The sequence below is a fragment of the Rana temporaria genome, chromosome 3 (genome assembly GCF_905171775.1).
Source record: "Rana temporaria chromosome 3, aRanTem1.1, whole genome shotgun sequence".
NCBI lineage: Eukaryota > Metazoa > Chordata > Amphibia > Anura > Ranidae > Rana > Rana temporaria.
The window spans coordinates 26,887,885-26,904,877 of NC_053491.1; the positions used below are offsets into that span (position 1 = coordinate 26,887,885).

The 16,993-nt window shown below is 47.4% G+C and overlaps 1 protein-coding gene across 1 annotated transcript in view; it reads right to left on the reverse strand.

Moving 5' to 3' along the window:
- RGMA (repulsive guidance molecule BMP co-receptor a) overlaps nt 1-16,993 on the reverse strand; it is a 105,045-nt gene that overhangs the window by 45,643 nt on the left and 42,409 nt on the right. Inside the window, exon 2 of the mRNA XM_040342361.1 lies at nt 3,886-4,001. Coding sequence (XP_040198295.1) covers nt 3,886-4,001 — 116 coding nt within the window. The remainder of the gene's footprint in view (nt 1-3,885; nt 4,002-16,993) is intronic.

Below are 16,993 nucleotides of genomic sequence, written 5' to 3' on the forward strand. Positions count from 1 at the left end.
TTACACAATACTCAATTCACACAACTGCCTGGACTGGAAGATACACAATATAATGTCGATATAGAGCAGGGGGCTCCAAACTTTCTAAAGAAAGATCCAATTTACTGTCCTTTAGACTACAGGGGGCTGGACTGTGCCCAGAGGGAGTAAATGCCACATCTTTGGTATTAGGGGGAGAATTGGTTGGCGTCAGTGGAAGAAGTCAAGTCATGGCGTCAGTGGAAGAAATCATGCCCCGTCGGTGGCGTCAGTGGAAGAAGTCATGCCCCATCGGTGGCGTCAGTGGAAGAAATAATGCCCCTTCGTTGGCATCAGTGGAAGAAGTCATGCCCTGTCGGTGGAAGAAATAATGCCCCGTCGGTGGAAGAAATAATGCCCCGTCGGTGGCGTCAGTAGAAGAAGTCATGCCCCAACAGTGGAAGAAGTCATGCCCTGTCGTTGGCGTCAGTGGAAGAAGTCATGCCCTGTCGTTGGCGTCAGTTGAAGAAATCACGCCCCGTCGGTGGTGTCAGTGGAAGAAGTCATGCCCCGTCGGTGGCGTCAGTTGAAGAAATCACGCCCCGTCGGTGGAAGAAGTCATGCCCCGTCGGTGGAAGAAATAATGCCCCTTCGTTGGCGTCAGTGGAAGAAGTCATGCCCTATCGGTGGCGTCAGTGGAAGAAATCATGCCCCGTCGGTGCCGTCAGTGGAAGAAATCATGCCCGTCAGTGGAAGAAGTCACGCCCCGTCGGTGGCGTCAGTGGAAGAAGTCACGCCCTGTCGGTGGCGTCAGTGGAAGAAGTCATGCCCCGTCGGTGGCGTCAGTGGAAGAAGTCATGCCCCGTCGGTGGCGTCAGTGGAAGAAGTCACGCCCCGTCGGTGGCGTCAGTGGAAGAAGTCACGCCCCGTCGGTGGCGTCAGTGGAAGAAATCACGCCCCGGCGTCAGTGGAAGAAATCATGCTCCGTCGCTGGCGTCAGTGGAAGAAATAATGCCCCGTCGGTGGCGTCAGTGGAAGAAATAATGCCCCGTCGCTGGCGTCAGTGGTAGGAATAATGCCTCAAAAGCAAATTAAAAGGCATGCATCTGGCCACAGGGCCACAGTTTGGAGACCACTGATGCAAGGCATCCATGCAATAATAAGAAATCATGCCCCGTCGGTGGCGTCAGTGGAAGAAATCATGCCCCGTCGGTGGCGTCAGTGGAAGACGTCATGCCCCGTCGGTGGCGTCAGTGGAAGAAATAATGCCCCATCGCTGGCGTCAGTGGAAGAAATAATGCCTCAAGAGCCAATTAAAGGCATGCATCTGGCCACAGTTTGGAGACCACTGATGTAAGGCATCCATGCAATAATAGCAATGACACCAGACTGTTGTATTTAGTATATATGGCATACATGGTCTAATAACATCACCGGACTGTTGGATATAATTTATGTTTACCATGCATCCTTTAATAGCAATGCAACTGGTCTGTTGGATTTAACGGTTCTATACAGCGTGCATGCTCCAATAACGATGTCACTGGACTGGCAGATAGAAGTTTATATATGGCATTCTTCAATAGCAATACCACTGGACTGTTGGATATAATTTATGTATAGTATGCATGCTTCAATAGCAATGCAACCAAACTTTTGGCTATAAGTTTATATATAGCATCCTTCAATTGGCATGCTTTAATAGAAATGCCACCAGACTGTTGGGTATAAGTTCATATATGTCATCATTTAGTAGCAATGCCACCTGTCTGTAGGATAGAATTATGTATAGCATGAATGCATCCACACTTTTGAATTTAAGTATACACACACACACACAATTTTATATATATATAAAATTTAATTTATATTTATTTAATATGTATTTTTTTAATATGTATATATATATATATATATATATATATATATATATATATATATATATATATATATACACATATTAAATAAATACATATTAAATAAATATAAATTAAATAAATATAAATTAAATAAATATAAATATATATATATATAAAAATGTGTGTGTGTGTGTGTGTGTGTGTGTGTGTGTGTGTGTGTGTGTGTGTATGTATGTATGTGTATATATATATATATATATATATATATATATATATATATGTAAATAAAATAAAATAATCCTTCAATAGCAATGCAACTGCACTGTTGATATTTAGAATGCTTTAATAGCAATGCCACCAAACTATTGGTTAAAAATAACTTTAGGGATAGCATGCATGCTTTAATAGCAATGCCATTTGACTGTTGTATATACGGTACTCATGTAAAGCAAGCATAACTTTATATGCAGCATCCTTCGATAGTAATGCAACCGAATTGTTGATATATAGCAGGCGTTAATAACAATTCCACCAGACTCTTGGATATATTGCTTATGTATAGCATCCTCCAACAGCAATGCAACTGGACTGTTGCATTTATTATTGTTATTATTATACAGGATTTATATAGCGCCAACAGTTTATGCAGCGCTTTACAATGTAGAATAGCATAACCCTTCAATAGCAGTAACACCAAACTATTGGATATAATCATTACATTTAATATGTGTGGTTCAATAGCAATGCTACTGGGCTGTTGGATGTAAGCTTATGTAGAAAATGCACCCTTCCATAGCAATGCCTTTGTAATGTTGATGTATAGGCTCCAATAGCATTACAATTGGACTGCTAATGAATTCTCCAATAGCATTGCCCTGGACTATTGGATAGAAGTTTGTATATAAACATGCATCCTTCCATAGCAATGCATTTAGACTGTTGATGTTATTAGCATTACCATTGGACTGTTAATGAATGCTCCAAAAGCACTGGCCCTGGACTGTTGAATAGAAGTTTAATTAAAGCATGCATCCTTCAATAGCAATGCTACTGGGCTGGTGGATACAAGTTTATATATTAATGCATCCTTCCATAGCATTGCCATTGGACCGTTAATGAATGCTCCAATAGCATTGCCCCCAGATGGTTGGATATAAGTTTATATATAGGTACATGCAACCTTCCACAGTAATGCCCCAGACTGTTGGATGGCATCCTTCCCTAGCAATGCCCTAGACTGTTGGATGGCATCCTTCCCTAGCAATGCTTCTGGACATAAGTTTATATATACATGCAACCTTCCATAGCAATGCCCCGGACTGTTGGATGGCATCCTTCCATAGCAATGCTTCTGGACTGTTGGATATAAGTTTATATATTACATGCAACCTTCCAAAGCAATGCCCCGGACTGTTGGATATAAGTTTATATATAGGTACATGCAACCTTCCATAGCAATGCCCCGGACTGTTGGATGGCAACCTTCCATAGCAATGCCCCGGACTGTTGGATGGCAACCTTCCATAGCAATTCTTCTGGACTGTTGGATATAAGTTTATATGTACATGCAACCATCCAAAGCAATGCCCCGGACTGTTGGATGGCAACCTTCCATAGCAATGCCCCGGACTGTTGGATATAAGTTTATATATTACATGCAACCTTCCACAGTAATGCCCCAGACTGTTGGATGGCATCCTTCCATAGCAATGCCTCTGGACGGTAGGGTATAAGTTTATATTCACATGCATCCTTCCATAGCAATGCCTCTGGACGGTTGGGTATACGTTTATATACACATGCATCCTTCCATAGCAATGCCTCTGGACGGTTGATGTATAGGCTCCAATAGCATTGCCCCCTGGACTGTTGGCTATAAGTTTACATACATCATGCAAGCTCCAATAGCAATGCCACCAAATTCCTTCCATTTCATACACTTGTCCGCCAAGGTTTTGGCAAACCCAATAACCGGTTGTAATGAAAGCATTGTTGTGCAATAAGCATGCAATCCACCAGTGTGTGGGCCAACTCTCATCACCGAACCAGCGAAGAAGATCTCCCTTACCTGTGTGCAGCGAACACAAGACGACGGTGAGGATTTTGAAGAGTCCCAGGGCTTTGGGTCCTGCCCCTCTCCCCATACCCATCCATCCAGCTCGGGCTTTAACCACAATCCTCGCCCTGGACAAACAGAAAGGAGAGAATGGATCACACTCCAAGCAAGAGATCAACTTTGTGCAAAGCTCCCCCCAGCCTGCAAGCACTGCAATGAAAGATTACCCTGCGCTCCCCCCCCACCTCTCCTCCTCCCCCCCCTCCTCCTCGCACAACACAAGAGCTATCAATCACCTCTGCTGCCTTCCAATGCCTGGCCAGCTACTCCTTCCTTCCCTGCCCCCATCCGCGTGTGATCTCAGTGGAATCCACCCACTGCTGGGCTCTTGTTACACAGGCTTGCCATAGCAGGAGGAGCGAGGCACAGATTCCTCCTCACACCTCCGGCAACTGAGAAAACACTCAGGCTTGCACACAGCCCAATAAGTAAAACCCCTGAAGGGAAAATAAACACAGGCTGTACCTATCCGGGGAGGGTTGTCACCAGATGTCACACTCTCCGAGAAGGGAAAAATGCGTGACCTTTCATGTAACAATTAACACAAGGCGGCCTTCTCCGTCTCTACACAAAAGTTACCGACAGAAAAAAAAGATAACATGTATTTCCTGGTGGGCGATCGGCTGCGATAAAACAAATCGCTCATTTTTATTTTTCCATTAGTAACGTTACTCAGCCAAAAGATGTCCGGAACCTGCTTTCCCTATTAGTACTCCGAACTTCTATTACATCGCTCTACCGGCCCTGACCGAACGGAAAACATGAAGGCGCTGGACGCGGAATTCCATTTTAACCACCTAAAGACTGGGGGCCAGATTCGCGTATTTCTGAGCGGGCGTAACGTATCCTATTTACGCTACGCCTCCGCAACTTTGACAGGCAAGTGCCGTATTCTCAAAGCAAAGTTGCAGCGGCGTAGCGTAAATAGGCCGGCGTAAGCCCGCCTAATTCAAATATGGAACATGTGGGCGTGTTTGATGTTAATGTATTGTGACCCCATGTAAATGACGCTTTTTACGAACGGCGCGTGAAAGTATCCCAGTGCGCATGCTCCAAATTAACCCGCGAAAAGCCAATGCTTTCGACGTGAACGTAAATGACGCACAGCCCTATTCGCGAACGACTTACGCAAACGACGAAAAATTAGACGCTGGCCCGACGTCCATACTTAACATTGGCTGCGCCTCATATAGCAGGGGTAACTTTATGCCGGAAAAAGCCTAACATAAACGGCGTATCTGTAATGCGACGGCCGGGCGTACGTTCGTGAATTGGCGTATCTAGCCGATTTACATATTCTAGGCGTAAATCAGCGTACAGGCCCCTAGCGGCCAGCGTAAATATGCAGTTAAGATACGACGGCGTAGGCGACTTAAGCTGGTCGTATCTTAGAAAAATTCTGACGTATCTGATTCTTTGAATCAGGCGCCAAGATACGACGGCTCAGACTCAGAGATACGACGGCGTATCTCCTACGTGAATCTGGGCCTGGAAGTTTTGCCCCCGTTAATGACCTAGCCATTTTTTGCGAAACAGCACTGCGTCGCTTTAACCGACGATTGCGCGGTTGTGTGACGCTGTACTCAAACAAAATGTTGTTTTCCCCCCCAAATAGAGCTTTCTTTCATTTGCGCGTTTTTTTTTTTTGCGCTATAAACCAAAAAAACAAAACAATATTTTGAAAAAATATATAGATCGATCTCTCCCTCTCATTTTATTTTTATTAGTTAGTTTTAATCATAGTATCATAGCGCAGCTTACTTTGCACCTTATGATTTTATACGTTTTAAGCTGCGGCTGATTTACTATAATATTTTTGTTATTTACACTTCTTTGTTAGCGCAGTATTTCACTTTTTTCATAGGATAGATAGATAGATAGAGATTATATCTATCTGGCGTATACCGCGCACTATTTTGCCCTGAAAATCAGGGCAAAATCATTGGTGCGCGGTATACACCGATACCCACGCCGAGATTGAATACTGCACCGGCAGTATCTTCGGGCAGTCTCTGCGCCTCTCGCGCTGACGTCCTGGACGTACAGGATGTCAGCGCGAGAGTAGCCGAGCCTGCCCAACGATACACGAGTGTACTGCCCTCGGTATATGTCGGCGCAGTATTCAAACGTGGCGTAAGGCTGCAGGACCCCTGACCCTCTGTCTGGACAGTGCTGATTGGCCCTGTGCTAATCACATTCACCCTCCAAAAAAAAAAACTCTCTAGCAATACACACCACACTGAGGATGTCTTACTAGGAGATGAATTGGGGACAAAATAAGAAGGGGAGGATCAGAGCAGACCAAATCAAACAGCCTTTTTACGCAATGCAGAGGATTAACCCCTTAGGTTCCACAGTGAGTATAACAAGCATGCATATACAGACTGATTTTTCAGTTATGGGTTTAGTAACACTTTAAATGTAACTGTAATAAGTGATGCAACTGTCCTTTGTATCGAAGTGTCTGAGGAAAAAAACCTGTCTTATAAACCCCATTAAATGAAACCCCATAGAGAACATTGGCACAAAACAGCAGCTATCAGCCAGAGCAACCAATCAGCTTGCATCTTTCCTGCTATTGGAAAAATGCTTCCGATTGGTTCAGCTTCTCTTTTGTATCAGTTTTCTTTGCAGGACCTTATTCTGAACGCCGCATGTTTCAGCATAGATGTGCGTCCAAAGAGACGTTTACCAAAAGTCAGCCCTGCTGTAAATATTCGAACACGGAAGTCGTACGTTGGATTAATATTTATCTGTCCTCGTACAATAAATTTCCTACTTGTACACAAAGGATATATTTGCATTAGAAACCGTCAACCATACGGAACACGTCGTGCAAGTTCCAGAGGCGAAATGTTTGAGTTTGTGGTCTCCACAGAATCGTGAAGGCAAAGCACCAATATCCTATTAACTCTTTCTGGAGCAGAACATCAAGTCACACAAGGACATGGCTTAAAGGAGAAGTCCACCTTTTTCAAAAAATAAGATAACATTTTTTAATAATATATATATATAAATGACGCATCTACATTGCAAAAATGGAAAAATATTTTTATTTTGCATTCGAACCTGCAAAGCATTGCAACCGCGATCCTTAGACTGCAGGTACCATGCTCTGGATCCTGCAGACTATTCCTCCAGCTCAAGTCTGTACTGATAGAGAGATTATTAGTGCTGTCAAGCGATTAAAATTTCTAATCGCGATTAATCGCATTAATGTCATAGTTAACTCACGATTAATCGCGCGATTAAGGAGGTTCATCCTTTAAAACATTTTTTTTTTTGTTTTCTTATTTATTTATTTATTTATTTTTTTATAATATTAAATTGTGTTTTTTTATTTTTTTACATTTTGATCACTTTTATTGCTGTCACAAGGAATGTAAACATCCCTTGTGACAGCAATAGGTGGTGACAGGTACTCTTTATGGAGGGATCGGGGTCTAAAAGACCCCTGAGCCCTCCTTTGCACTTCAAAGTATTCAGATCGCCGAAAACGGCGATTCTGAATACTGTGTACTTTTTTAAATCCGGCGCCATTGGCAGCCGAGAAACCCGGAAGTGACGTCATGACGCCGCTTCCGTGGTTTCAATGCGGAGACTGAATCAAAGCCGTTTACGGCTTAGTGTCAGTCTCCGCCTGAACACAGAACGCGGCGGATGGAGGATCGGGTCTCCCGGTGGGACGGGAGGCCTGGTCAGAGCGGCGAAAGGCGGCGGGAGGGGGGGGATGTCCCCTCCCGCTCCTCCGGCATAACAACCGAGCGGCTTTTAGCCGCATCGGTTGTTATGTTTGGATAGCCGATCGCCCGCTCTAAACAACGGTACTAGGATGATGCCTGCGGCTGCAGGCAACATCCCGGTATAACCCCCGAACGCCGAGGACGCATATATGCGTCCCGTCGGCGTGAAAGGGTTAAGAGGTACGTGCTGACAAAAAAAAAAAATGTTTTAAAGGGTGAACCTCCTTAATCGCGCGATAAAAAAATTGACGGCGTTAAAATGGGTTTGTGTTAACGCCGTTAATAACGCGTTTAACTGACAGCACTAATATATATATATATATATATATAATCTATTTATTATATCTCACCTCCTTCCTTTCTCTTGTAGGTTGGCCATTGGTTTAATGCACCACAGAGGTTCACCAGCAACTGCACAAGTATTGGCTATTTTTAGCAGGTTGTGCATGCACTGCCCGCAGCATACACTATTACCAAAAGTATTGGGACACCCGCCTTTACATGCACATGAATAGCTGCAAAGGGCAGGTCCACTCAGTTTTGAACCCTATGGCCCAAGACTGAAATGCCATTAGAGTTCATTTCCCAGATTCAGAAAGAACTTACACCAACGTATCTTCTGATACGCCGCATAAGTTCTAGGATGCGCCGTCGTATCTATGCGGCATATTCAGGAAACAAGATACGCCTGAATTTTGCCAAGATACGACCGACGCAAGTCTCCTACGCCGTCGTATCTTGGGTGCATATTTACGCTGGCCGCTAGGGGCGCTTCCATTGATTTATGCCTCGAATATGTAAATGAGCTAGATACGCCGATTCACAAACTTACTTGCGCCAGTCGCAGTAAGCTACGCCGTTTACGCAAGGCGTACGTCCGGCGTAAAGTTACCCCTGCTATATGAGGCGCAGCCAATGCTAAGGTATGGACGACGGAACAGCCGTCGGATTTTACGTTGTTTACGCAAGTCGTACGTGAATGGGGCTGGGCGTAGGTTACGGTCACGTCATAGGCATTGAGCCGCCGTATCTTAGGGCGTAAGTTCGACGTGATTATGAGCCGTTTGTTCGGCGCTTCATTTACATGGGGTCACGATTCATTTTAATACAACACGCCCACTACCTGCCTACTTTGAATTACGCAGGCTTACGCCGGCCCATTTACGTTACGCCGGCGCACATATGGGAGCAAGTGCTTTCTGAATACAGTACTTGCCTCTCAATGTTACGATGGCGTAGCGCATATGAGATGCGCTACGCCTATCTAAAGATGCGCCGTTCTTTATGAATCCCGGCCAATGTGCGTGTAAAAGGCAGGCGTCCCAATACTTTTGGTAATATAGTGTATGTAAAGTCCCTTGTTCCTGCTCTGGCATAACGACCATGGCACAAAGGACCATACTTTTGGCTTATGATAGTGACATCTAGTGGCCATAATGCAATATTTTTGGCATTCACACATTTGAGTTGCAGCGCATTTAGCCTGTTAACATTCGATTTTGGCATAGAATTACATGCATTTTCAATAGGCAGACAGCTATACACTTTTTTTTTTTTTAATAAATACACTCCTAACAGTCTTCTGCACGTTTTATAAGATGTGGAGTGGAGCATTATCTGGGGGTTGGCTTCTAGGGCCTGGAAGTCATCTGGCCTCCTCATGATGTCCTAAGAGGGATGACTGTTAGCACCCAGGAGAGAAGGTTAGCCTCCGGTTTACGTCATCATGGGCCAACTGCTAGGACCCAGAGGCGTCAACTGGCCTTCTGTTGATGTAATTAGGGAGTCAGCTGCTAGGCCCCCTAAAAAAAAAAAAAAGAGCCGTCCTTCAGATAATGTCATCAAAGGGCTGGCTGCTAAGACCCGGAAAAGACAGCTGGCCTCCTGACAATGTCAGCAAAGAAGATTGCGACGAAAGTCTGTGTTTGACGGCCTGGAACCGGGAAGAGACAGCCGACATAACACATCATTGGGGGGGCTGGCCACTAGGTCTTGGAAAAGTCAGCCGGCCTCCTGATGTTATTAGGGGATGTCTGCAAGGCCCCAGAAGAGTCAGCCGGCCTCCTGATGACATAAGGTGGTGGCGTCAGCAAGGCCCCAGAAGAGTCAGCCGGCCTCCTGATGACGTCACCTGGGAGCTGGCTGCTAGAACCTGGAGGAGTCAACTGGACTCCTGATGATGTCACCAGGGGGCTGGCTGCTAGCCACCCTGAACAGACAGCCAGCCTTCCAAGAATGTCATCAAGGGGCTGGCTGCAAGGAACCAAAAAAAAAAAAAAAAAGACAGCTGGCCTCCTAAAGATGTCAGCAAAGAAGATGGTGATGGCAGACTATGTGGCAGCCTGGAACTTGGAAGACAGCTGACATCATCCTGATGACATCATTAGGGGGCCAGCCCCTAGGTCCTGGAAGAGTTAGCCAGCCTCCTTACGATGTCTTCTGGGGCCAGCTGCTAGGATCTGCAGGAGTCAACTGGCCGCCTGATGATGTTATTAGGGGGTGTCTGCAAGGCCCCAGAAGAGTCAGCCGGCCTCCTGATGACGTCATCACGGAGCTGTCTGCTAGAACCTGGCAAAGTCAACTGGACTCCTGATGATGTCATCACGGAGCTGGCTGCTAGAACCTGGCGGAGTCAACTGGACTCCTGATGATATCATCAGGGGGCTGTCTGCTAGCCACCCTGAACAGACATCCAGCCTTCCAATAATGTCGTCAATAATGGCTGCAAGGAACCAGAAAAATAAATAAATAAAAGACAGCTGGCCTCCTGAAGATGTCAGCAAAGAAGATGGTGATGAGAGGCTCTGTGTGCCAGCCTGGAACTTGAAGAGACAGCTGACATCATCCTGATGACATCATTAAGGGGCCAGCCCCTAGGTCCTGGAAGAGTTAGCCAGCCTTCTTACGATGTCTTCTGGGGCCAGCTGCTAGGACCTGCAGGAGTCAACTGGCCTCCTGATGATGTTATTAGGGGGTGTCTGCAAGGCCCCAGAAGAGTCAGCCGGCCTCCTGATGACGTCATCAGGGAGCTGGCTGCTAGAACCTGGTGGAGTCAACTGGACTCCTGATGATGTCATCAGGGGGCTGGCTGCTAGAACCTGGTGGAGTCAACTGGACTCCTGATGATGTCATCAGGGGGCTGGCTGCTAGCTACCCTGAACAGACAGCCAGCCTTCTAAAAATGTCATCAAGGGGCTGGCTGCAAGGAACCAGAAACATAAAAATAAAAAAAAAGACAGCTGGCCTCCTGGTGATGTCAGCAAAGAATACGGTGGTGGCTTTTGGCAGATTATACGAGGGCAATGCTGGATTCGCTGGGCGCATATGTTATTTGCACTCAATCCGGCAGACCAAGTAAGGGGTAACCTGACCCCGGGAGGGAGGGTAAAGTTCCCCTATTAAGTTGGGTGTCCCCATGTTGTAGACCCCTATGACTGTCCGGAGTGCAATGCACAGACCCAGGCAGGATATGGCAGTTACATGGCAGTTACATGGCAGTTACATGGCAGTTACATGGCAGTTACATGGCACTTTATCTGCAGCTGAAGTCTCTATACAGCAAATCTGATATGAAGTGAGAAATTTTATCTTAAAGTATTTCTTTTTATCACATTTAATGTTTAAATACTTTGTGACTCCAATCGGGTCTATCAGACTCCGTGATCAGATAAGAATTTAAGTGAAAGTCCATAGAGAAGGAAGTAGAGTTGATATTTTGTTTCTTTACACTTCAGAAAGCACAATGCTGGTTGCTTTGTGACGGTTCAGATTATGTTTGTTATGGAGACAGTAATAACTTTGTGAAAAACAATAAGGCAAAGCTGCATAAAAATGAATGGCGACGTTCCCCATCTGATGGAAGGTGGGTCACCGAACATGGATCCTTTGAAGGTTGGCACCTCGGCAGATACATTCTATAAAGTCAGAAAATCTTTCATTTTATTGTACAGCCATTCTGACACAGGCAGTGGCAGTTCGTCCATAAAGGGCGCAAGAGCGCTGCCCCCTCTCTACCGTCACGTCTCTTTCACCATAGATAGATGCATGCATTGCATGAATCCATCTATGGTCGCCGCTGCCTCCCCCTATTCAGTTGTCCGGCCCCCTGTCGGGTGTCGGGCACCTGAATTACAGTGGTGGGGGTGTTTTTGGAAGCGCCTGATTAGAGCCATGGGCTCTAACAGTTGTCCTGATTAGACCCATAGGCCCGGATTCACGTAGAATCGCGTATCTTTGTGCGGGCGTAACGTATCCTATTTACGTTACGCCTCCGCAACTCTTACAGGCAAGTGCCGTATTCTCAAACGAAAGTTGCGGCGGCGTAGCGTAAATAGGCCGGCGTAAGCCCGCCTAATTGAAATGTGGTAGATGTGGGCGTGTGTTATGTTAATTTTATGTGACCCCACGTAAATGACGCTTTTTACGAACGGCGCATGCGCCGTCCGTGAAAGTATCCCAGTGCGCATGCTCCAAATTAACCCGCAAGAAGCCAATGCTTTCGACGTGAACGTAAATGACGCCCGGCCCTATTCGCGAACGACTTACGCAAACGTAAAATTTAAAAAATTCGACACGGGAACGACGTCCATACTTAACATTGGTACGCCGCATGTACGCCTCATATAGCAGTGCTATAAAAATGCATTGATTACTATAAAAATGCCACTGGCAGGGAAGGGGTTAACGCTAGGGGGCGGGGAAGGGGTTAAGTATGTTCTCTGGGTGTGTTCTAACTGTAGGGGGGGTGGACTCACTAGGAGAAATGACTGATCACTGTTCATACATCTCCCCCTGACAGGATCAGGAGCTGTGTGTTTACACACACAGCTCCCGGTTCTCGCTCTGTAACGAGCGATCGCGGGAGTAAGGAGCGAGCGGGGGGAGCGCACGCGCCACTAGTGGCCGCTTCGCGAGGCGACGTAGAGCTACGGGCTCTCGCGCAGGAGAGCCAACCTGCCGCCGTAGAACTGCGGCGGCTGGTCGGCATGTAGTTAAACAGTGCTGTGTTAGGGAATCGCTGCTTCCCCAACACTGACCCACCTCTCAGGCAATCAGGTGCACCGGGTCTGGTTACCCGTCACCTGATTGGCTGAAGCGACAGGCGCTGTGATTGGACGTCAAATCATAGCAGAGATGATATGAAGATGACGGGAGAAGACATCAAGGACTTGGAGGGAGCGCGGAGGACAGCGCTGACCCGAGAAAGGTAAGTGCCGGGCGGACGGGGCACAGTGGCGGCGGCATTTGATGGGGCACAGTGGCGGCGGCATTTGATGGGGCACAGTGGCGGCGGCATTTGATGGGGCACAGTGGCGGCGGCATTTGTTGGGGCACAGTGGCGGCGGCATTTGATGGGGCACAGTGGCGGCGGCATTTGATTTTTTTTGTTTGCGCCCCCCCCCCCCAAAAAAAATTTTGAGCACCAGCCACCACTGCAATGGAGTCAACTTATTTTGAGAGACAGAAATTACTCAAGGAACCCCTAGAAACCTTTGGAGGAACCCTAATTGAGAAACTATGGCTTTGGAACCAGGAGTAGTACGGTATTGGATGCTCAAAGCACTATTTAAACCTAATAATTTGAGCCCGGAGCTTGGCATCACTCTGCCCATACCTCTGGATCTACAGATCGTTGGGCGAGCATTTTTTCGCTGTAGGTGACCTCTCCTTGTCCTTTATACTCATCCCAGGCTCCATAGGAACTGCCCAAGTTTATGACAGATCTACTCTATGACAAAGTACATCGTTTACAAACTCACTTGAAGCTTTGGCCTTCTCTTCTAATGTCGATCTTTCATCGAGTGCAGACGGGACTCCCGGGGGGACAATCATTAGCAGAAGCAGAGGGCTCATTATTATGGAGCAGCTGTTCCAGAGCTGGAGGGCCTGAGGTGTGACCACAGCCCACAACAAGTCACCGACGACGGCTTCAGAGTGCCACGGCCGTGTACGTCTAGGACGACCCAGTCTATGGGGCAACTGGTGTTGTAAAGGTTTGTTTTTTATTTTCTAAATAGGTTCCTTTAAGCTAGTGCATTGTTGGTTCACTTACCCTTTCCCTCAATTTCCCTAATAAATGTTATCTTCTTTGTCTGAATTTCTCACTTCCTGTTCCTCCTCAGTAAGCTTGCCCCCATCATCCGAGCCGTTCTAGCTGGGGGTTAGTCACCGTGCTCGCCCCCTCCCTTGGGGAGATGCCGTAGCGGACGGCTCGGATGATGGGGGCAAGCTTCCTGAGGAGGACCAGGAAGTGAGAAATTCAGACAAGAAAGATAACATTTAGAAGGGAAATGGAAGGAAAAGGTAAGTGAACAAACAATGCACTAGCTTAAAGGAACCCCTTTTTAGAAAAAAAAAAACGAACCTTTACAACACCAGTTACCCCATAGACTGGGGGGTAGATTCAGGTAGCTTTTACGGCGGCGTATCTCCAGATACGCCACCGTAATTTCAAATCTGCGCCGGCGTATCGTTATGCCGATTTTTAAAGGCAGATACGCTAAAAAAATAGGCTTCCTCCGCCGACGTAACTTGAATGCGGCGGCGTAGAATTGTGTGCAATATTACGTTGGCCGCTAGGGGCGCTTCCGTTGTTTTCGGCGTAGAATATGCAAATTACCTAGATACGCCGATTCCCAAACGTACGTACGGCCGGCGCAATTTATTTACGTCGTTTACGTTAGGCTTTTTCGGCGTAAGGTTGCTCTTGCTATTAGGAGGCGCAGCCAATGTTAAGTATGGACGTCGTTCCCGCTTCGAAATTTTAATTTTTTACGTCGTTTGCGTAAGTCGTTCGCGAATAGGGCTGGACTTAATTTACGTTCACGTCGAAACCAATACGTCGTTGCGGTGTACTTGGGAGCAATGCACACTGGGATATGTACACGGACGGCGCATGCGCCAGTCGTAAAACACGTCAATAACGTCAGGTCATCACACATTAGCATAAAACACGCCCCTTCCACATTTGAATTACGCGGCCTTACGCCGGCCCCATTTACGCTACGCCGCCGCAACTTACGGAGCAAGTGCTTTGTGGATACTGCACTTGCTCCTGTAAGTTGCGGCGGTGTAGCGTAAATGGGGCCGCCGCAACAAACCTTGTGAACGGAGTCTGTCCTCTGGCCTTTCCGGCCGTTTGAGGCTCTCTCAATCGTGTCGAATTCGGGACTCTGTGCAGGCCAATCAAGTTCCTCCACCCCAAACTCGCTTATCCATGTCTTTAGGGACCTTGCTTTGTGCACTGGCCCAAAATGATTTGGCGGATGGGGAGGGGGGATTACAGTGTGGGTTTGTTTTTATGGGGTTGGACTTGGCCCCTTGGTTCCAGTGAAGGGAACTGCTTAAGGCCCCTTTCACACAGGGCGGATTAGTAATGATCCGACCCGTGAACCTCCGCTTGCTCAGCGGGGATCGCTCCGTTGATCCCCGCTGAGCCGGCGGATGACAGGGCGGTCCCCGCACACTGTGCAGGGACCGCCCTGTCTTTTCTCCGCTCTCCCCTATGGGGGGGATGGGATGAACACGGACCGTCTGTCCGCTTTCACCCGATCCGATCCGCAAGACGGATGGAAAAGTAGGTTTTTCCTCCGTCACACTTTGGCGGAACGGAGCGGGTCGGATGTCAGCGGGCATGTCACCGATGACATCCGCGGCTCCATAGAGGAGCACGGAGCGCCTGCTCAGGTCCGCCAAAAAAGCTGGCAGGCGGACCTGAACGGGCCGCCCGTGTGAAAGAGCCCTAAGGCGTCAGCATACCAAAACATTTTGGACAATTCCATGCTTCCAACTTTGTGGGAAAAGTTTGGGGACGGCCCCTTCCTGTTCCAACATGACTGCGCACCAGTGCACAAAGAAAGGTCCATAAAGACATGGACAGGGGGGGTTTGGGGTGGAGGAACTTGACTGGCCTCGACCCGATAGAACACCTTTGGGATAAATTGGAGGGGAGACTGCAAGCCAAACCTTCTCGTCCACATCAGTGCCTGACGTCACAAATGTGCTTCTGGAAGAATGGTCAAACATTCCCATACACACTCCTAAACCTTGTGGACAACCTTCCCAGAAGAGTTGAAGCTGTTATAGCTGCAAAGGGTGGGCCAACGCAATATTGAACCAAACAGACTGGGATGGCATTAAAGTTCATGGGGTAGATTCACGTAGGGAGCGCGTATTTGTGTGCGGGCGTAACGTATCCTATTTACGTTACGCCTCCGCAACTTTGACAGGCAAGTGCAGTATTCACAAAGAAAAGTTGCGGCGGCGTAGCGTAAATAGGCCGGCGTAAGCCCGCCTAATTCAAATGTGGAAGATGTGGGCGTGATTTATGTAAATTTATTGTGACCCCGCGTAAATGACGCTTTTCCCGAACGGCGCATGCGCCGTCCGTGAAAGTATCCTAGTGTGCATGCTCCAAATTAACCCGCAAAAAGCCAATGCTTTCGACGTGAACGTAAATTACGCACAGCCCTATTCGCGAACGACTTGCCCACAGACGGAATCAACGGAAAATTCGACGCTGGTCCGACGTCCATACTTAAAGGGGTGGTTCACCCTAAAAACAACTTTTTTGTATTACACTGCCCCCCCACATTACAATCCGATTAAGGCTATTAATTTTTTTTTTATGCTGTACATATCTTTGTACAGCATATTCACCCGGGGCATCCGGCTTGCGAGTCCCGCGGGAGTGGGCGTTCCTAACATGTCTGTGATTGACGTTTGACCAAAAACGAGCTCCCCCCCGTCGCGCAAGCTGCGTCACGATTGGCGAAAGGAGCCGAACGGCGATGCGCATGCGCAGTATAGCGCCGACTCGATGTTCGGCTCCTTTCGCCAACCGTGACGCGGCTTACGCGACGGGGGGAGCTCGTTTTTGGTCAAAATGTCAATCACAGACATGTGAGGAACGCCCACTCCCGCGGGACTCGCAAGCCGGATGCCACGCGTGAATATGCTGTACAAAGGTATGTACAGCATCAAAAAAAAATTAATAGCCTTAATCGTATTGTAATGTGGGGGGGCAGTGTAATACAAAAAAGTCGTTTTTAGGGTGAACCACCCCTTTAACATTGGCTGTGCCTCATATAGCAGGAGTAACTTTACGCCGGAAAAAGCCTTACGTAAACGGCGTATCTGTACTGCGACGGCCGGGCGTACGTTCGTAAATAGGCGTATCTAGCTGATTTACATATTCTAGGCGTAAATCAGCGTACACGCCCCTAGCGGCCGGCGTAAATATGCAGTTAAGATACGACGGCGTAGGAGACTTACGTTGGTCATATCTCAGTTTGAGCATACGCTTAAAGTTGCGACGG